Source organism: Vipera ursinii, assembly GCF_947247035.1.
Source record: "Vipera ursinii genome assembly, chromosome: Z".
Classification (NCBI taxonomy): Eukaryota; Metazoa; Chordata; class Lepidosauria; order Squamata; family Viperidae; genus Vipera; species Vipera ursinii.
Genome location: NC_139517.1, coordinates 33,424,023 through 33,445,285, shown reverse-complemented (window position 1 = coordinate 33,445,285; position 21,263 = coordinate 33,424,023). Strand labels below are relative to the sequence as shown.

General features: G+C 40.0%; 1 protein-coding gene across 3 annotated transcripts in view; it reads right to left on the bottom strand.

Moving 5' to 3' along the window:
* OSBPL7 (oxysterol binding protein like 7) overlaps positions 1-21,263 on the bottom strand; it is a 92,718-nt gene that overhangs the window by 59,681 nt on the left and 11,774 nt on the right. For 2 of the 3 annotated variants that reach the window (XM_083377060.1, XM_083377059.1), the window contains exons 2-14: positions 20,622-20,825; positions 19,904-20,026; positions 18,167-18,220; positions 17,882-17,995; positions 16,588-16,713; positions 12,838-12,964; positions 12,034-12,137; positions 11,694-11,786; positions 11,212-11,341; positions 10,161-10,309; positions 9,439-9,546; positions 6,261-6,392; positions 3,041-3,134 (exon numbers count right to left, since the gene is read on the bottom strand). In XM_083377060.1, coding sequence (XP_083233186.1) covers positions 3,041-3,134; positions 6,261-6,392; positions 9,439-9,546; positions 10,161-10,309; positions 11,212-11,341; positions 11,694-11,786; positions 12,034-12,137; positions 12,838-12,964; positions 16,588-16,713; positions 17,882-17,995; positions 18,167-18,220; positions 19,904-20,026; positions 20,622-20,738 — 1,471 coding nt within the window. In that variant the 5' untranslated portion in view covers positions 20,739-20,825. The remainder of the gene's footprint in view (positions 1-3,040; positions 3,135-6,260; positions 6,393-9,438; positions 9,547-10,160; positions 10,310-11,211; positions 11,342-11,693; positions 11,787-12,033; positions 12,138-12,837; positions 12,965-16,587; positions 16,714-17,881; positions 17,996-18,166; positions 18,221-19,903; positions 20,027-20,621; positions 20,826-21,263) is intronic. The other variant, XM_083377061.1, reaches the window with a different exon arrangement.

Below are 21,263 nucleotides of genomic sequence, written 5' to 3'. Positions count from 1 at the left end.
TGAGGCCCCTAGATATCACCTTGGGTGCCCTTAAGGTGCCATAGCCTACCTGATTTAAAGAAAAAGTTCCTTTAAATTAAAAAAGCAATAATAAATGCATATTCAATACTAGACCCCAGTATCCTGTGGTGGAACAAATTGCCTCAACTTTACAAGTATTCCAGTGAGCCTTTTGATCATGTGAATGGCATCTCTGATAATTATTTTTCCTTTAACTTTGATTTTTACTGCATAGTTTTGTTTAAAGAGGGAGGGATTGTTGTATTGTTAGGACTGAGGTTGGCTATCAATTGTGTCTAAAGAAATAAATAATAAAAGAAGTGAGTAATATTCATTTTGCAAGCAAAGCATGAGTTTTGAGAAACATGTATTTATAACAAGGCTTGTTGATCCCAAAAAGATTATTCTGGTATGGTAGTGAGCATCCTCAATTCACTTTCTGGTAAATGGATATTTCAAATCTGACATGACCCCCATGACAAACATTTTTTTCAGTTGGTTTACCTAACTTGGCAGATAGGCATGTTCCCCAAATTCCATATTATATATTCCATACTACATATTCTTAATACAATGATAACAACTTGATCATCATATAATCATAAACCATAAACTTCTTTTATTAACCTAATGGTTGTTTTCCCACATCACACTAACTTAAAGGCAATTAAATCACCTAATAGATGACTACAACCACTAAAGTTTTAAAAGATTTGAAGTTTTAAATCTGGCTTTAAAACTAGAGCCCAAAATTTAGTTTTCTTGATCCAGAAACATCTGTCAAAAATCGTGACCACAAAAGCACATTCTGCCAGTTTATATGTTAATGTTCCTATCCAAAAGCTCCTGAATTAAATCAAAGGATCATCCTCCTAACCTTATTCCCAACCGTGATTTCATAGATATTTCATGAAAGCAAAGGAAGCAAAGAAAAAACCACTTTTGTTCCACTGTTTATTAGAGCAAGTGGTATTCTGCCATTATGGAAGTACCATTACTAACAATGGGGTACCTCAAAGTTTGTTTTGGGCCCAGTGTCTCCAATATCTTCATAAATGATCTATATGAGGGGATAAAAATGTAATTGATCAAATTTGCAGACAACTCCAAACTGGGGGCAACTGCCAACATTTTAGAAGACAGACTCAAGATTCAGAAGGATCTCGACGGACCTGGACATTGGGCCCTAATTAACAAGATGCAATTCAGTGGTGAGAAAAGTAAGATCCTATAGTTAGGCTGGAAAAACAAAAAAATATAGAAATAGAATAGGCAGCCCTGGCTTAACAGTGATAAATGTAAGAGAATCTTGGTGGACCATTTCTTAAATATGAGCCAGCAGTGTGCTGCAGCTGCCAAAAAAGCCAATGCAGTCCTAGGCTGCATCAACAGAGGGAGAGCATCAAGATCACAAGAAGTGATAGCATCATTCTATACTGCACTTAAGTAAGGCCCCTACTTACAACCAATTCTGGGCGTCACAATACCAAAAATACACTGAAACTCTAGAAAAAGTGCAGAGAACAGATAAAAACATGATAAGGAACCGTAATTGTTTAGGGAACAGTTTAGGAATTAGTTATTTCTAGCCTAACAAAGAGAAGGATTAGAGGTGACATGATTGCTGTCTTCAGGTATCTGAGGGGCTGCTACAGGAAGGAGAGCGTCCACTTATTCTCCAAAGCACCTGAGGACAGGAAAAGAAGGAATCAGTGGAAGCTTTTAAAAAAAGATCCAATCTGGAATGAAGGAGAAATTTCCAGACAATAATATCAATTAATCAATGGAACAGCTTGCCTCTTGGAATTGTGGATGCGCCGTTGTTGGAGGTCTTCATGAAAAAATTGGACAGCCATTTGTCTAGGATGCAATGAGTCCCCTGCCTTGGGGACTAGACCTGCAAGGTCCCTTGCAGCCCTATGATTCTATGAACTTGTAGTTAGATAATAATAATAATAATAATAATAATAATAATAATAATAATAATAATAATAATAATAATAATAATAAACCTTTATTGTCAAAGTACAACATGTGTACATTGAGATTAGCTGAGCCTCCCCCCGTGCTCTCTCCCCCCAACACACAGTGACAATAAACCCTCCATCCTACCACACTATGTGAACCAACTACACCACACACCGGCCTCCCAAGTCAATTCTGCATAAGATTATGTCCCATATAAAAGCCTAACAGCCCACGGATAAAAGCTATTTTTCAGCCTGTTGGTACGGCTGGCTATATTCCTATATCTCCTACCGGATGGTAGGAGAGGAAAGAGATACCGTCCAGGGTATAGTGGATAAATGCATAGACTAAAAACTAGTAGACTATGAATTCTACTCCTGCCTAGGCATGAATTCACCTGGGTGGATCAGTCACTCTCTCTTAGAGCTAGGAACAAGACAGTGGTAACTATTTCTGAAAACGTTGTCAAGAAAACTATACAGACTCATTCAGGCAATGTCCAGAAGTCAAAACTTATTCAAAGGTGTGTGTACATATGCACACAAACGCATGGGGCCGTATATACACACACGCACACAAATTACCAGCCTGTATATAGAAATCAATTCTGTCATCTAAGAATCTGCTCAGTCAAGCCAAAATCATAACATAGCTTCACCACTATATCTAACAACAGTAAATTCTACACATCACTTCTTATGGAAGGAAGACCACGCAGAAGATATATGAAGACCCTTTCCAATCTACATTTCTAATTTACCTTCCAATGTTTGTTTTTAACCAATCTGTCCTTATTTTTGGAATCACAATTTCAACACTTCATGAGGGTGTCAGGTTACAGAAAGATCATTTTTACTCAACCTTCCATAATCTGACACTCATCTGACATGTTGGAATGACAACTCGAAAAACTTCCAGCCAGCATGGCTAATGTACTGTTATTTCTGAAAGCTGAAATCCCATTATTACTGGAAAGCGTGATAATTCCCCTTGCCCTATCTTTCAACCCCAGCTCCCTACTGAGTTTTCTCCCCCTATGGGCACACAACTGCCCATTCCTTGGATCAAGTACCTTTGTGATAACGGTCAGAGCATCCTGGCATATCCACCATGTCCTCTGAGATACTGTTGGTGACTTCACTGACACAGGATTCGTCATCCGTGGCCTGGAGGAGCAACAGGAGGTTACACAGACCACAGCAAATAAGGAGCTACCAGGGAAGAGCAAAAATGGGCAAGAAGAAAGAAAGGAAAGAACGGGACTGCTATGTAGGGAAACGTAGGCAGGATCAGAAGGTGAGAGGACACTGAAGGATGGATCTCCTATGGATCCATTCTTTAATAAGTTTATGCTGAAGAAAATATTGCCTAGGTGAGGCAGATACTATCCTACCTGTAGCCTCTAATCACAGTAGGAATCTCATAAACACAAGCTTTAAGCTCTAAAGAATGATTAATAGAGAGCAAGTTATCTCTTTTCTCTATATAAAAAAGTGAAAGAGCAGGAGAACTCTTTAATTCATAACCATAAAATACTCAATGTAAGTAAGATTGCTTCTGGTTGATACAAATTTAAATAGAGACTATATCTAACTTTCCCCAGGCATTTGGGTCAGGTAGTTAGATGAGCACTGCTGTTGATTTTTACCAAGTTTATATGGCTTCCTATCCCACAGAAAGTGACTCTGGGCAGCCTACAACAATACAGTAAAAACAGTAAATGAGACATTTACTAGTTAAAACAATTATAATAATTATCAAAAAGAATTAAAAGTTATAAAAGCAAAGCTAAAACAGGAAAGAATAATGGATGAAGAGATATTAATAATAAGGGAAACACATCGTAAGTTATTGTTTATCCTTAGAACTGAGGATAATTTTTATCAATATTTATGTCTTTTAATCCTTGAAAATCATTTAGACTAACTTGCAAGAGATGGGTGACTATAAGAAAAATCATACAAATAAATAAATGGGCAACCTTATACGTGAAGAGCTGTGAAAGGCAAGTCAGTGCTTAAAGATAAGGAACTAAAAGGGAGAATAGGGGCCTTAAAAGTGCCAAAATAAAAAAAATTAGATGACAGATGGATGATAGATTCAGTTCTCTCCCTGCTCAATCCAAAATGGGCATGTACAGTATTTCTATTTAAATTATGATAATGGGTATCAAATTTGGAGCTATAAACATGTATTAAAACAGTTACAAGTTATACAACCTTATGCTACTTATATTCAATTTTGGTGAAAGCTGGCTGTTTTGAGGACCTGGAGATTGAAAGGAAGGAAGAGAGCAATAACAACAACAAGAAGAGAGTGCCCAGAACACAGGGACAGTAAAGCAACCTTAGCAATTTTAAGATGTTTGGACCAATTCCTAGAATTCCACAGCAGCATGGCTAGCTGGAGAATCCTGAGAGTTGATCCACACATCTTAAGAGTAGCCAAGGTTGAGAAACACTACAGTAAAGGTTGTGAAGTGGAGCTGCCTGAGAGGAGGGAGAATACAGTCAAACTGAGAGGCCTTGAAAGGGCAGAAAAGTGTCTTTAGGAGCAGCATGTCCCAGGGACATAGGAATAGGTCCTAACTTCAATCCCAAGAATCTAGACTTATTTCCAAGTGGGAAAAGATGGTAATGGCAGGAAAGATCTAAGCTAAAAAAGCAAAAAAAGGTCTGGATTCTGCTAAGCTGGCATTTTCCAATCAAAAAAGTAAGCCAGGAGAGGCAGGGGCTGAAAACAACAGGTAGGGTTTGGGGTATGTGGTGCTAACTGATTGGAAAGTGGAGCAGGAAGGTCAGCTGCTAGGAGAAGGGTGGGGTGGCTTGGCTCTTGACTAATTGGCAAAAGGAAGAAAGAGAAATGGGGAAAAATAGAGAGAAGTGATGATCACATTAATCTAAAAAAAAACCAGAATACATTATTATGTTATATGGCTTTAGATTAAAGCTAACCTGGCCAATTGATCATTTCTAACGAATAATAAAGCAACCAGATAAACTATAGCTGAGATGCACTGCATATGCAATAAACTGTACATAAAAGGTAAAGGTTCCCCCGCACATGCGTGCTAGTCGTTTCCAACTCTAGGGGCCGGTGCTCATCTCCGTTTCAAAGCCGAAGAGCCAGCGCTTGTCCGAGGACGTCTCCGTAGTCATGTGGCCGGCATGACTAGACGCCAAAGGCGCACGGAACGCTGTTACCTTCTCACCAGAGTGGTCCCTATTTTTCTACTTGCATTTTTACGTGCTTTCGAACTGCTAGGTTGGCAGAAGCTGGGACAAGTAACAGGCGCTCACTCTGTTACACGGCACTCGGGTTTCAACCCGCCAAACTGCCGACCTTCTGATCGACAAGCTCAGCGTCCTAACCCACTGAGCCACCGCGTCCCTGACAAAACTGTACATACTCAACGGCTAAATGTAATTGCACATTTAGGCATATCTAATAGCTATTTCTTAGCTGCCAGCAGATGGGGCAAATGATTCACTGAAAACCTGTCTATGCTATTGCCCTGAGCTGACCCTAAGCTCTTGCAGCTGGCTATATTATAACAAATTCAGCAAGAATTGTGCAAATAATTGCACCTCAATTTTCGACTTTCAAAAATAGATGCGTGCTTAAGATGACAACTCCCTTGAGATGACAACTCCCTCTGAAAACACAGCTATTCCTTTCCAGCTGCAGGGTTCCTTCTACCAGCCAGATTTCCACCTGTTGCTGAGACCCCCCATAAAGATTGGGCATCATCTGCTCACTATGAATAACCTCATGGTTGATTTATATCAGGGTTGTCAAACTCAATTTCATTGAGGGCCGCATCAGCATTGCGGTTGCCCTCAGGGGGCCGGGTGGGTGTGGCCTGGGTGGGTGTGGTCTACTGGGTGGGCGTGGCTAGAGTGCGTATGGCCTACTGGGTGGGCATGGCCAGCTCTACATCGTTCGCATCAAGGGTGCCTATGAGGGCCTGGGCAGGAGTGGGACAGATCTGAGGGTCTCTGGCAAAAGGAGGGTCTCTGGGCCAGGGCCAAGGCAGTGGGGGCCGTTCCTTCACTGTTTCCAGGATAGCTTCGCGGGCCGCATGAAACCACTTCGCGGGCCGGATCTGGCCCCCGGGCCTTGTGTTTGACATGTCTGATTTATATGCTGAATTTCCACAGATCTGTTCAGAAAAGCCCCAAACAGATGTGCCCCTCCCAACAAGGGAGAAAAGCAGGCAAACTCTTGGCAAGATATCTCCTCCCCAAAAAGACTTCCTGAAATGCAAAATTCTCATAGCTATTGTCACTAACCTCATTCTCAGATGAGCTGGCTGACAGGAATACCTCACAGGCATCAAAGAACTCGGTGTGTGAATCCGAGAGAGAGACAATGCTGCAATTTGAGAGCTGTTGCTTCTGTCCCTTAACCAAGAGAGCATCCGGCTGAAAAAGGGAATACAAAAATTCTTCATTTTTTTTTGTTTTTATTACTGAATTTTCAATCTTAATAATAAAGAGGTCAGTCCAAATGGTACTTTCAAACAGGGTTAGGGTAAGGTGGCAAGTGTAAACTGAGATATAATCTAAATCAGTGTTTGTCAACCTTGGCAGCTTTAAGATGTGTGGACCTCCACTCCAAGAATTCCCCAGCCAGCATATATAAAATGTGGAGACTCCAATTTCTACAATTCTCCAACCAGCTTGACTGACTACAGAATTCTGGGAGTTGAAATCCTCATATGTTAAAAGTTGCTGATGTTGAGCAGCACTAATCTAATTCACCCTTCTTTGCTCTAGAGCAGGGGTAGGCAACCTCGGCTCTTTTATGACTCATGGACTTCAACTCCCAGAATTCCTGACTCAGGAATTCTGGGAGTTGAAGTCCATGAGTCATCATCATCATCATCATCATCATCATCATAAGTTGGAAGGGACCTTGGAGGTCATCTAGTCCAACCCCCTGCTCAGGCAAGAAACCCTATACCATTTCAGACAAATGGCTGGCCAGTCTCTTCTTAAAAACTTCCAGTGTTGGAGCATTCACAGCTTCTGGAGGCAGGTTTGTCCACTGGTTAATTGTTCTAACTGTCAGGAAGGTTTCTCCTTAGTTCTAGGTTGCTTCTCTCCTTGACTAGTTTCCATCCGTTGCTTCTTGTCCTGCTTTCAGGTGCTTTGGAGAATAGCTTGACTCCCTCTTCTTTGTGGTAGCCCCTGAGATATTGGAACACTGCTATCATGTCACCCCTCACCCTTCTCTTCGTTAAACTACACATACCCAATTCCAGCAACCGTTCCCTATACGATTTAGCCTCCAGTCCCCCAATCATCTTTGTTGCTCTTCTCTGTACTCATAAAAGAGCCGAGGTTGCCTACCCCTGGCTCTAGAGTCTAGACTTTTTCAGATGGATTGGAACTGAAACACCATGCTTTGGTGTACATTTTGTTTTTCACTTATTTTTAAAACTGATACATTTTCTCCTCTATTTCTAGGAAAACAAAGTAAAGCTGCAAAAACATTTGCAGGATCCATTTGATTTGGTGGAATTCAACTGATGGAAACTGCCCCATCAGGAGAGAAGAGGGGGAAGGAAGGCAGTGGAATTGAATGAAACCCTAAACCCTTTTTGGGGCTTTCCCCCTCCACCCGCCCCCCCCCCCCCTTGGCATTCCAGGGATGGCAACATCTCTGCCAAGTGGCCAAGTCTCAGAGGACAGAACCTGGGAGAGGAAGGGAGGTAGAAACTGCTGTCAGATTATGATGATGCCCGAAGAAGCAACTATAATGAAAGTGTTGCAGCATTTCTCAAAATATAAATGGTTAAAAACTATTTCAAAGAAACATTGCCCCACAAAGCACCAGTTTTTTTTTTTTTAGGCTACTGAATTTCTATCTATAATGACTCCACATGCTCTTTCCTGTTCAGCAGCCTCTTTGGAAAGAAATGTGCCCTACTCTTCTATAATTATTTTCACTAGATTCTTTTTTATCAAACTTCTCACCTTCTGAAAGATTTGTCACATAATTTAGGCCACATCGTAAGAAAAGCTGATATTTCAAGAACTGTTAAAAAAAATCCCATCTGTTCCTGCTTCCCTAATATTACACATATTTTTACATATAGTATTTTTAACCAGATTGGGTATGTATATCATTCAGAGTCAATTTTAAAACTGAAGTAGCACAAAATCTGAATAAATAAATAAAACAAAGAATTTATTCAGCCTTTGTATGCTGAAAGGTCTGGAATTTTGACTCCCAATTTGTATCAATACTTGGAGGATAGAGGATCATAACATTAACAAAGCAAAACTCTTTCATATGATTGCATTTGACAAAATTAAGACAGAGGATTTCACTGCATCTCAGACAAAAAAATACCCAGTTCTACAATAACAGGGAACTAATAATAATGATAATGATGTTGGAAGGGACCTTGGAGGTCATCATTCCTGCTCAGGCAGGAAACCCTATGCCATTTCAGACAAATAGCTGGCCAGTCTCTTCTTAAAAACTTCCAGTGTTGGAGCATTCACCGTTTCCGTAGGCAGGTTGTTCCACTGGTTAATTGTTCTAACTGTCAGGAAGTTTCTCCTTAGTTCTAGGTTGCTTCTCTCCTTGATTAGTTTCCAGCCGTTGCTTCTTGTCTTGCCTTCGGGTGCTTTGGAGAATAGCTTGACTCCCTCTTTTTTGTGGGAGCCCCTGAGATATTGGAACTCTGCTATCATGTCCCCCCCTTGTCCTTCTCTTCATTAAACCACACATACCCAATTCCAGCTATGGTTCCTTTTATGTTTTAGCCTCCAGTCCTCCCCTAATCATCTTTGTTGTTCTTCTCTGTACTCTTTCTAGAGTCTCAACATCTTTTTTACATCGTGGTGACCAAAACTGGATGCAGTATTCCAAGTGTGGCCTTAACAAGGCATTGTAAAGTGGTATTAACACTTCACATGATCTTGATTCTATCCCTCTGTTAATGCAGCCTAGCACTGTGTTGGCTTTTTTGGCAGCTGCAGCACACTGCTGGCTCATATTGAAGCGATTGTCTACTAGGACTCCGAGATCCCTCTCACAGTTACTACTATTGAGCAAGGTACCACCTATACTATACCTGTACATTTGGTTTTTCTTGCCTAAATGTAGAACCTTACTTTTTTCACCACTGAATTTCATTTTGTTAGATAGGACCCAGTGTTCAAGTCTGTGCCCAGTGTTTATTTATTTTTATTTTTAAAATTTAATTAAGATTATATAACCACTTATCTCACTGCTGCAACTCTGGACAGATATAACTGTCAGATTCCACAAAGCAGGAGAGAAGCTGTTTTCCCTTGTGATAATTCTTTTAGCTGCTCACCATCCTTTCCTCATGCAGCTTAAGGAAGCATTTGTGCGTTAATACACAGTGATCATGCTAGAGATACATTAACAGTTCTGTGACTTCTGATCATAGAGCAATTCCAGTTAGTTTTCACTTAGGGAAAGGTTTACCTCATAAGCACCGAATGAGGCAAAAGAATCCAGAGTAGTATCTGAGGAAACGGAGAGAGAATGAAAGCGGCGCATACATTCAGGATTGTCAAGAGTCTGAAGAGAAGCCTGAAAGGAGTAAAAAGGGTTGTTATTTTGGCACAGGGGAAATGAGGAAATGAATGTTAAGGGTTGTACATTAAAACTGGGCACTGAATATTTCCTAAATTGTAAAGAAATTAAGCTCTGTCTTATTTTCTGACTTAAAGCATTCAGACAACCACATGCAGGGGACTGAATACATTTGCCATGAATGAATGGTAGAGCTTTTTACCAATTTGGTGGTAGTTATCCTCACCTATCCCCAGTTAAATGGGTAGACTAAAGCCAAGCACTGAGTTCTAGTCCCACAGTAAGCATGAAGGCCAGGGGGTGACTATGGGACAGATGCTTTCTCTCAGCCCAACCCACCTCATAGAGTTGTTTTGTGGGGGGGGAAAGGAAGCAGGAGCATACTGTATGCCACACTGAGTATTATGAAATAAAGCTGGAATGGCATCATCATCGTTCCAAACACTACTTGTTACAAATACAGGAAATATGATGGGAATGAGGTGATGGGGAGATCCTTTCAGTTCATGTAAAATGACCTGTGCTTGATTTGGGCTACCGGATGTATGAATTTCTTAGCTAAGCTTTAAACCAACACTTGATAATTCTTTCAAAGGATCATGACCCCTTACAACAGCTGTAGTAGAGTTGATGCCATCTCCAAGGTCATCCTGTGCAGAAGATAGAGTGTCACGTTGCAGATCTGACATCTGCTGCAATTCTTGGAGACGGTCACGCTCAGAGTTCAGCACAGCCAGGACACTGCTGAGAGAACCGTGAACTGGCAACGAAAAAATGGTTACAGGCAGCATTATATTTCATTAGTGCAGAGGATTCTGTATCAGGAAAAGATTCCGGAATCCTCTGAATTTTAACTTTCTTGAAGAACCTCAAATTTCTAGTTTTATAGACTGCAGCTATCAAAGTGGGATTGATCTGTACTCAAATAGACAAGATGGTGCCTCCAGACATTATGAGCTTCAGTCGTCATTAATAAGCAATAGCCAGAAAGGTAGTCCAAAACTTCTGGAATGTAAGATTACCTATTCTTGATGTATCAAGGTCCAGTGAAATCTCACAAGACAAGAGTTAATTTGATGTTTTGTGTGCAAGCAAGAAAGACAGTGTACCTTCAGGAGCTGGGGAGAAATTTTTAAAGACACAACATTGTTTTCCCTACTGATGGGGGATAAAGCTATCCCTTAGATAGCTTTATTGGCGGAGCATGGTGGAAGTTGTAATCCAATAAATCTGGAGAGCAATAGATAGGCAAGGCTCTTTTTATGTATGCTTCCCCTATTTTCCAAAAGTAAAGTTATATAATATATCAACAAAGTCTGTATGTTTTATATAGGTGACAAAAGGAATCAGAACTCTCTAGATCTCATGGCTGTGACTGACTGTGATGAAACATATTTCTCTGGAGAATTTAAGAAGAGAAAAAAGAAAATAGTCAGAGTCCATAAAACAATGGCTTCATTCCTCTCCACAGTCCAAGAACGAAATCAATGTCTCCCACTACACCAGGGGTAGGCAACCTTGGCTGGCTCAGGAATTCTGGGAGTTGAAGTCCACGAGTCATAAAAGAGCCAAGGTTGCCTACCCCTGCACTACACCATAGTAAAAATAAGACAGTCATCCCTGAACTTTTGATACAACTATTAATATCTGCACTGAGCTCACCTTTCTGAGCTAAGATCCAGAAACTTCTTTGGAGTTGGCTATACTCTGGAGGTACGCTAAACATGGCCTGGTTCTGACAGGACTCAAAATACCTTGAGAGATTGGGAACGGAGCCATGCAGGCGTCCCACCTGCTAGAAGAAAAACCAATTGGTTTTAAGGCACCCACAAAAACTTCCCTAACACAAATTCTTTCCTCTTTAATTCCTTAAGATGGTTCCTTTCTCTATCCCAGAAAGGTACTTCATCTCCATAATCAACAGTGGCCCTTCTTAACCTAGGGATGCAGTCAATAGTTCTCTATTAATCACACCAATTGGTAGTAACTTTGGGCCCTTCATCCAGCCCTCTCTGGAAATCTAACATTGGGATCTTCCACAGAGCAAAGAATCTCTCCACTGGTGACTGAATGCTTCTCTCACTCTGTATTTCCTACCCTTGTGCCAAAAGCTGTCTACCCCATCCATCCACAAACCATCTCACCCTGCCTATGGTGTCATCCTTTGCAAAGCTCTGAGTGCACCAGATCCGCGTCGATCTCTTTGCCTTTCTGGGTCTTTCTGTTCCTGTTGAAGTCTGTAAAATCAAGATGCAATCTCAAACTGTACAACCATCAAAGATCAATTCCAAATCAAAATAACTAACCATAATCTAATCGCAGGAATGCTCTGATTGTGTAGTGGTTACTACAGCAGTGATTCATAACTACCCTAAGTCGTGTGAAAGTAACCTTGTAGCCTTTGACCAAATATGTTGCTTAGGGTTTTTTTTTTAATGTAAAACTTTGTAAAAAAGAAATGCTACTAACACACCTGTACCTTACCTGACTATTTGAGATTAAAGAGGCAGAGGGAATGCGGTGGAGAGATTCCAAACTTTGTAGCATACGGCTGAGTTCTTGAAGCTTTCCATGACATTCTGAGAGTTCTGGAAAAAAACAAAATCATTTAGAAAAGTACAGATATGTTATACTTGAAAAGAATTTGTACTGCCAACGTGCAGTGCAAAAGTGGCAAAAGTAGACTAGGAAATAGGAAGGCAGCACTTTCTGTTCTCTCAGAATATCAAAACACCAATCAGTCATTGTAAAAGAACACACACTGGAGGAAATTTGCAAAGGGAAGGATGAATGGATGACCTACACTGAAAATGTATTTCACTGGCTAAATTCCCACAAGAATTTACAGTATTTAGTAACCAAAACCTGAAGAAAACTTATTGGGAAGAACTTGCCCTCCTGTCCCATTGTTGTTGTTAGCTGCGAAGTCGTGTCCGACTCATCGCGACCCTATGGACAACATTCCTCCAGGCCTTCCTGTCCTCTACCATCTTCTGGAGTCCATTTAAACTCACGCCTACTGCTTCAGTAACTCCATCCAGCCACCTCATTCTCTGATTTAATTCATACCTGAGAGGCCATAAGCCTACCCATAACAGTAGATACTATATTAATGTAGGTAACTGGTCAATCCCTTCATTGGGTATCTACTTACTCTGGAAAATTCTATTCTAATCTCTTTGTCTCTGAAGATGAAAGCTGGCTTGGAAATAGCCAAAGCTCATGCCATAAGCATTGTATCTACCATATAAGAAAGACCTTCTGATGATAAGAAGGTCTCATTCTTACCTGCTGAGCACCTGTCTAGTCCTTTACTGTCACTGAGCCAAGAATTCACTTTTTCCTGGGGACTGGCCAGTGAAGATAAGGCAGGGACACTTTCTGACATCAGTATGTGGCGCCGTGAGCTGCAGGCCTGCAAGAATTAAGCAAGACAATACAGGAAGAAATGAAACTAGAAGCAAAGAAGTTGAGTAATTCAGTCCACTTCAGAATCTAGGATGGATCTTCAGCCTGTAGAATTCTTGGGTATCCTGGCAATTCTGTAAAAGACGCTATCACAAAATGGAAACCATAGAGAACATTCCCAACTACATAAGAAACTTGTCTGAGAAACTGATTACAAAGGAGAGTTTGGACAGAACCACAATGCTGATATTGGCTTCCATAAAATACAATGGTAGAAACATGTTTCTTAAATCCAGCTTGTCTTCTGAGGTCTACATGGAATTTTCCATGTCATTTTCTTAACAATAGTTTAGAAGTGGTTAGCCATGACTTCTGGGATTTTTTTTTTAACTTGTTACTTTGATGTCCCATTTTAGTAAACAGACTTAGGATATCCTGATGAATGAATAGAGTAGAGCTGGAAGGGACCATGGAGGTCTTCTAGTCCAGCCCCCTGCTCAAGCAGGAGAACCTATACCATTTCAGACAAGTGGCTGTCTAGTCTCTTCTTAAAAATCTCCAGTGATGGAGCGCCCACGATTTCTGAAGGCAAGCTGTTCCACTGGTTAATTGTCCTCACTGTTAGGAAATTTCTCCTTAATTCCAGGTTGTTTTTCTCTTTGATCAATTTCCAACCATTGTTTCTTGTCCTGCCCTTTGGTGCTTTGGAGAATAATTTGACCCTCTCTTCTTTGTGGCAGCCCCTCAAATACTGGAACACTGTTGTCATGCAACCCATTTCTTCTTTTCTTTAGATTAGCCAAACCCAAGTTCTGCAGCCATTCTCCATATGTTTTAGTCTCCAAGCCTTGGATCATCTTAGTTGCTCTTCTCTGAACTTTTTCCAAAGTCTCAACATCTTTTTTGTAGTATGGTGACCAAAATTGGTTGCAGTATGCCAGGTGTGGTCTTACTAGGGTTTTATAAAGCGGTACTAATACTTTGCGTGATCTTGATTCTATGCCTCTGTTTATACAACCAAGGATTGTATTAGCTTTTTTGGCTGTGATCATCCACTAGGATTCCAAGGTCGCTCTCACAGTTACTGTTTTTGAGCCAGATCTCGCCTAACTGTACTTATACCTTTGATTTTTCCTGTTTAAATGTAAAACTTTGCTTTTCTCCACATTAAAGTTCATTTTGTTGGATAGGGCCCATTGTTCAAGTTTGTCAAGATCTTTCTGGATCCTGAGTTTGTTTTCTGGGGTGTTGGCTATTCCTGCCAAATGATTGTCATCTGCAAATTTGATGAGTTCCCCTTCTATTTCCTCATTTATGAAGATATTAAAGAGTACTGGGCCTAAGATGTGGCCTTGTGGTACCCCACTGCTTACTTCTCTCCATGTGGATGTAGTACTATTTGTCAGCCATCTACAAATCCATCTGGTGGTGATGTTGTCTATTCCACCTTTTTCCAGCTTACCAAGAAGTAGGTTGTTGTCTACTTTGTCAAATGCCTTACTGAAATCGAAGTATACTATGTCAATGGCACTTTGCTGGTTTACCAATTTAGTCACTTTATCAAAGAATGAAATGAGATTGGTTTGGCATGATGTTTTTAACAAACCCGTGTTGGCTGCTAGTTATAACTTTGTTTGCTTTTAGTTGTTCACAGATCTGTTTTTTTATTATCTTTTCCAGAATCTTCCCAGGTATTGATGTTAGACAGATTGGTCTATAGTTTCCTGGGTCTGGGTGTTTTTTTTTCCTTTCTTGAAGAAGGGAACCACATCAGCCCTTTTCCAACCCTCACGTACTGCCCCAGTGCTCCAGGATTTTTGAAAGATACGGTGCAATGGTTCTGAGATAACATCTGCCAGCTCCTTCAGAACGCTGGGATATAATGTCAGGTCCCGGTGATTTATATTAGTCAAGATCAGATAGGTGTTCTGTTACTATTTTCTTGCTTATTTTAATTTTTGTTTCTAGTCTGTCTTTTGCAGTATTGTTTTTGGTATGCTGGGCTATAATTTCTTTTTGTGTGAAGACTGATGCAAAGAATGAGTTAACCAGCTGTTTTCTCCCTATTGTCTGTTATTTCCTTGCCATCTTCTCTCTTTAGCAGACCTACAGTTCCCTTGACTTTTTTCTTGTTATTACTATGTTGAAAGAAACTTATTTTATTGTCCTTGATTTCTTTGCAAATTTTTGTTCATTCTGAGTCTTTGCTTTCCTGACTTCATCTTTGCATGATATCTGCTGATAATCAACCTTAATTATTTTTATTTTTTTATTTATTTTAATTCCATTTATATCCCGCCCTTCTCCGAAGACTCAGGGCGGCTTACAAGCTTAGCAGTAGCCTTCATTCTATGTATATGCCTGCTTATTAGGGCTTTCATACACCCCCCAAGCGGCATTATTACAAAGTCAGCTTAATTGCCCCCAACAATCTGGGTCCTCATTTTACCTACCTCGGAAGGATGGAAGGCTGAGTCAACCTTGAGCCTGGTGGGATGCGAACCTGCACTAATTGCAGGCAGCTGGTGTTACTTAAGGAGGCATTAGCCCACTGCTCCACCAAGGCTCTTTACTTGTCCGTCTTTCCATTTTTTTGTACTTGTCCTTTTTGTCATTCAGCTTGTCAGAGAGAGCTTTGTGCAGCCCTTGCTGGTTTCTTGAATTTCTTATTGGTTTTTTCCCCCAGTGGTATTCTGCTGGACTGGACTTTCATGATCGCATTTTTCAGAGTTTCCCACATTTCTTGAGTTGTTTACCCCTTTAGGATTTTCATCCCTGAATCTTTCCTAGGTTCTCTCTGATTTGTTAAAATCAGCTCTTTTGATGTTTAAGATACTGGCTGGATTATTTTCTATTGCCTGTGTTTGCATTGTACTGAATTCCAGTATGATGTGGTCACTTTCACCCAAGATTCCGGCAAATTCAAATTGCTCTATCGCTTCTTCTATATTAATAAGAACTAGATCCAGTATAGCTTTACTTCTAGTTCCCTCCTCCATCTTTTGTATGACAAAGTTGTTGGCTAGGTTGATTAGGAATCTGTTTGGTCTCCCACTCACCATAGAGTTGATTTCCAACTTGGTATCTGCATAGTTGATATCTCTGATTACTACTGTGGTAAATAGATATCTAAACCTGCTTAGTTTTCATTGTCAGCCAAGTTCAGCTACTGTAGGCACTGCCGCCCAGCTGACAGAAACATTAATGTCTGATGCTCAGACAAACTCTTAGATCAAAGCACACATACACATATACTTCTGGTGTTTCATATCCTCTTCCAATTTACTAGGCAGCAAGAGAATTTTTTTCAAATATAGTTTTATTTGCTGACTTTCTCAGAAAAATAGAAGCAGCACCTTTCACCCAATTTACTTCTTTCCTTGTCTTTTACATGCCTCTAAGTCCGAGAAGAGCTCAAAGAGAGGGGAGAAGAGAATTATTCACTGGAATAATCTACACAACTTTGACTCATGTTGCAAAAAGAAATTCTTTGGATAGATGCTATACAATTTTCCTCTCTTTGCATACAACCTACAAAAAACCAGTAAGGGACATTTAAGATGCTCCCTTACCACATTTCAGAAGAGATGCTTGCCACCAAGCAAGAAGGCTCCATTTTATTGTACTCACTTGTGAGGGATGAGAGGCTCTGTCACCACCTGTCATGAACTGTCTTTGGGATGAATGCAATTTCTCTGCTTGCCGATGCAAGCACAACTTTGCAACCCAATTATTGAATAGCTCTTGGGATTTTATCTAGAGGCCAAGAGAAGACAGCAAAATGTTAAGAAAATAAAAACATTTGTCCCAATCATTCTGATTCTGAGCTGCAGTAGCATACTTCATCTTCTGCTGGATCCAAAGTTTATAAGATAGTTAAAAAATATCACAAATGTTTCATTTCTCCTCCCTGACAGCAACAGTTTAACAATCTGTTCCTTCTTTTGACACCCCAAATTAGTAACTGAAAGTCGCTTCTTCATTCATCTAAAGGTAGGGTCAACTCTGCTAGTGGAAATTGCACCTCCAATCAGATGGGGATACAAGATGAAGTCTGAAATCTGAGACACAAAACTGATTTCTAGATCTTCGAAAATTAGCATGATTTTATGATCCTCATCTTAACATGATTCCATGGCAAGAATTTGTGTTTTTTTCTGATTTTATGACTGACAAAAGATAGTAACCTGTGAGGGTTAGGATGGAGATAGCAGTTATTATTAAGAATTTATTGGACTTAGAAGATTTAAAAACTGCCTCATTTCAAAAACTCTGCAAAGGCCACGGGAAGCCTCAGATACCGTTATTGTAAATAAAAATGTGTAGCCACCAATTCATATAGGATCAACCTGCTACATTATTTGAAAAGTGCAAGAAAACATAATTTAGATGCTGAGTTCTGCTTTTAGCAATGGATGAATACAATCAAACTTCAAGATGCCATATACTCAGCTGTGCCCTACATGCATAAATAATCCTACCATGAAGGGGCCTTAAATATTCACCTGGAATTTGAAATTCTATCTTCATAAAACAACAGAACAAGGGGACTCACCCTTTACCAGAGATCTAGAGAACGATAAGCAGTTGCAAAAAAATACTCTGTGCAGATACTATTATGTCTGCTGTACTCCACAGGCATATATTAGATATTAGGGTATTACTATTCTGCAAAACATTTTTCTGCTTTACCACATGGAGAAATGTTTTGTGCAGCCAACATGATAACCTTGCAAAAACAAATTTTTAGATATAATTGGTCAGCTCAAGCCTTTCTCCATCATATACCAGTTCTCAAATTTTGAAACAATGGAGAAACAACACCTTAGCATTTGTAAGCCAAAGCTTATGGATGAATTGGCATATGATTTCAGAATTGCAATGATCTTTTCTATTCTTTCATCCTGGGTCATTCTACATGTACCTTAAGATGATAAATATTCTCTTCTGTGTCCAAATCCACACGTTGAGCCTTCTTATTAACTGACATGACTGACAAACAAACATCTATGGAGCCATGTAACTTCCCCTTCAAGACCTAGGGGAAATGTCACAGATGTAGTAGTTACACAGAGAAATAATATAAGCCTTTTTCTTAAATATGTTTCTCAGTAAATTAATTGCCCCTCCCCTTTGTCCCCCATCAGGATTCCTGTAAAAATTGGTACATGACACTCAGTTTTCCCCAATTCCACCATTCTATACTCACATCTTGGCGTGTAGTGGCATATTTCAAAATGCCATCTTCCAAAATGAAATAACGCTTAGAGGGAGAAAGAGAGAAAAGCTATATGTTATGATACTCCTTAAAAAGTTAAAAGAGTTGGACAATATAGTCTCAAAATTGCTTTTATCACACTCACTGGTTTCTAGACTAGTCTTTTTCAACTAATTACTATGCTGGCTGAGAATTTTAGAAGTTGTAGTCCACCAAATGGGAAAATTGTTTTAGACCGTTTATTAAAAATGGAGATCGTAAACATGACCCATAGTATAAATAGTATAAATAATATTCTACTACTTATTTATTGTTCAGTATTCCCAATCAAAGTTCTAACCACCAGTCACGCCATTGTTCAGAATGCATAGTAGTCCATTCCTCCAGCAGTCAATATTTGATCTAGTAGTTATAAGGCATCAGGCTAGAAGCCAGGAGATTTGTGAACACTAGTACTGCCTTAGGGATGAAAATTGGCTGGGTGACTTTGGGCCAGTCACTCTCTCTCAGCCCAATCCAAGTCACAGGATTGTTGTGGGGAAAGTAGGACGAAGGAGTATTGTGTGGGCTCCTTGAATTATTTATAAAAATATTAAAAGGTGGGATGTAAATAAAGTAAAATAAATATCCTTTGGCCCCTGACAATTAATTTCACTAGAGTTTAGCCAACAGCATCCATAGATTCTTGCTGCTTACATTGTTCACTTTTTAGATGATTATTCTGAGAAGCTAAAATTAAGGTACTGATCAACATTATTTTCATATTTCATTAAAAAAGTTCTCCTCACTTTGAAGTTTTTTTCACTGTACTCATTAAACTTCATAAAATAGGCTAGATTTATTGTAATTCATTTTCACAGATATGCATTCCTGCACCAAACAAAGGTTTGGACACATGCTCTAAATGGTATCTTCCAACTCTAGAGGTGATCTTCATTTAACAACCACTTGTTTAGTGATCGTTTGAACTTACAGTGGTGATAAATTAGTATTTACCACTGGGCTAGTATTTATTATTGTGACTGTGATTTATTCTTGTTGGTTTTTGATATGCAAAGTCAATAGGGAAGCTGGCAAGCAGTCACAAGGTGTAGTCACATGAAGTCCTCACTTAATGACCTGTGTAATCCTTGTTTAATAACAGCAACCTGGCTTGCTGGACATGCCATTGCTAGGTGGTGTAGTCATGTGGGGTTTGTTTTTTTTACTTACAACTATAACATATAAGGATGGAAGTCTTGGTGTTTCATAAGTATGATCTCAATCAATTGCTGCAGAGTTTAATGCTTGGTATGAGTCCTTGGAAATACTTGGAATTTCCAATATTTGGAAATGAGACCCATTAACATCCATTAAGAATTACTCCCAGCTAAGTATGTCTAAGACTGTAGCCCCAAAACACCCAAAATAATTCACATATATTATGGCAAAAATTCTTGTAAGAACTCTTGAAAGCAACCATTTGCCATTTATCCATCTCCTGTAATTCACAGCAGCAGCCAGTAGATTTTTGGGAGACCAACATTTTGCTTATTTCCCAGTTCAGGAGAACAGAAATGACTTGGGAATGGAGTTGTTAATTTAATGCTACAGTTATTTAATTCTGACCACTGGGAATAGTAAGGCTAGCAGGGACAACTTAGGATAACAAGGAGCAAAGCTGCAATTCATCCCCACTCTTGAATCATGGAAAGAAAATAGGAATCCTGTCACTTTATTGACACATACCTTGTGCCAGCCTTTCAGGGGCCATTTTCGCTTCTTTAGCAGGTAGCCCTCCTGCCTTTCTGGGTGCTGGATGACCCCACTGTGGATGTGCAAATCATCTATCACTTCCCAGCTCTCAGAACTCTATGTAAAAAAAAAGAAGTCAGAAATATGGGAGCTTTCATCCAAAATGAAATCTTTGACGACTTGAGTTATAACTATCCAGGCATCATTCACTATACTGCAGTCCCTCATCACTGTCCAGCTAGAGTTCAAGACCATGTACTTTGCCATGTACAATGCAGCCAATATATGGACAGGCCCTTGAACAGAGCTGAACTGCCACTTCCAACAGTCTCACAAAACACAAGGCAATATTGGAAGTTACTATTTAGTAGGACTTAGAATAGGGATGGGTAATTAATTTTCTCAAGGAATCATATGAGAAACTTGGACTGTGGTGGAGGGTCAACAATGCTGCCTTGCATCCCCACCGCTGTACCCCCATCAATGCCCTGCCCCTGCCAAGGCCCCGTTCAGCTAATAGGGACAGCCAAAAGGCCAGATGTGGCCCGAGGGCCATAAAATACCTAGCACAAATTCCCCACCTCAACACACACATTAACCTAAGCAAAGTAGACAGGTGTACCTGGTCACACATTTGATCTGGAGTTCCTCCCCCAATCCCAGGGACATGTAGGAATCAGTTTTGTAGACACTCAGTCAAAAGGAACTATACCTGCCAAGCAATGCTGTGTTTGGAAGATACAGTGCTATTAGACCGGGAAGGGGGTAGTGCCCTTTTAGGAGATGACGACTCTTTTTCATGGTTACCCATCGCTGGGAAGGCTATCATCTCTTGCCATGAACCAAGGGAGCATCAGTGATGCACTTTTGGGGACTGTGTCTTCATCTCCAGATCATCACCTTCAAAGGGCTATGGCTATGAGAAAGGAAAAAACAACAACAGATAGATAGATAGATAGATAGATAGATAGATAGATAGATAGATAGATAGATAGACCGACCTTTATTGTCATTTTTTACCGTGGGCACAATGGCACACATTAAAAATGAAATTTAGTTGCTTGCTCTCAAAGTGTACACATGCATAACACACATTTATATACAACATACATATAGACCTACACCCTTACATATAAATAAGATATAAATATTAATAACTGTCCATCTTGAAAACATAACGGAAGGAGGAAGCTTTAGAGTTCACAAGGTTAATACTGTATGGAACAAAATCTGGATGTTCTGCTTCAGATACCACGAAGCCTCCTCACAGAAGATAACAAGGAAAACAGGTCGTGAAGAGGATGTGTAGTGTCCCAGATAATCTTACGGACCCTGTTCAAGCAACACTTATATG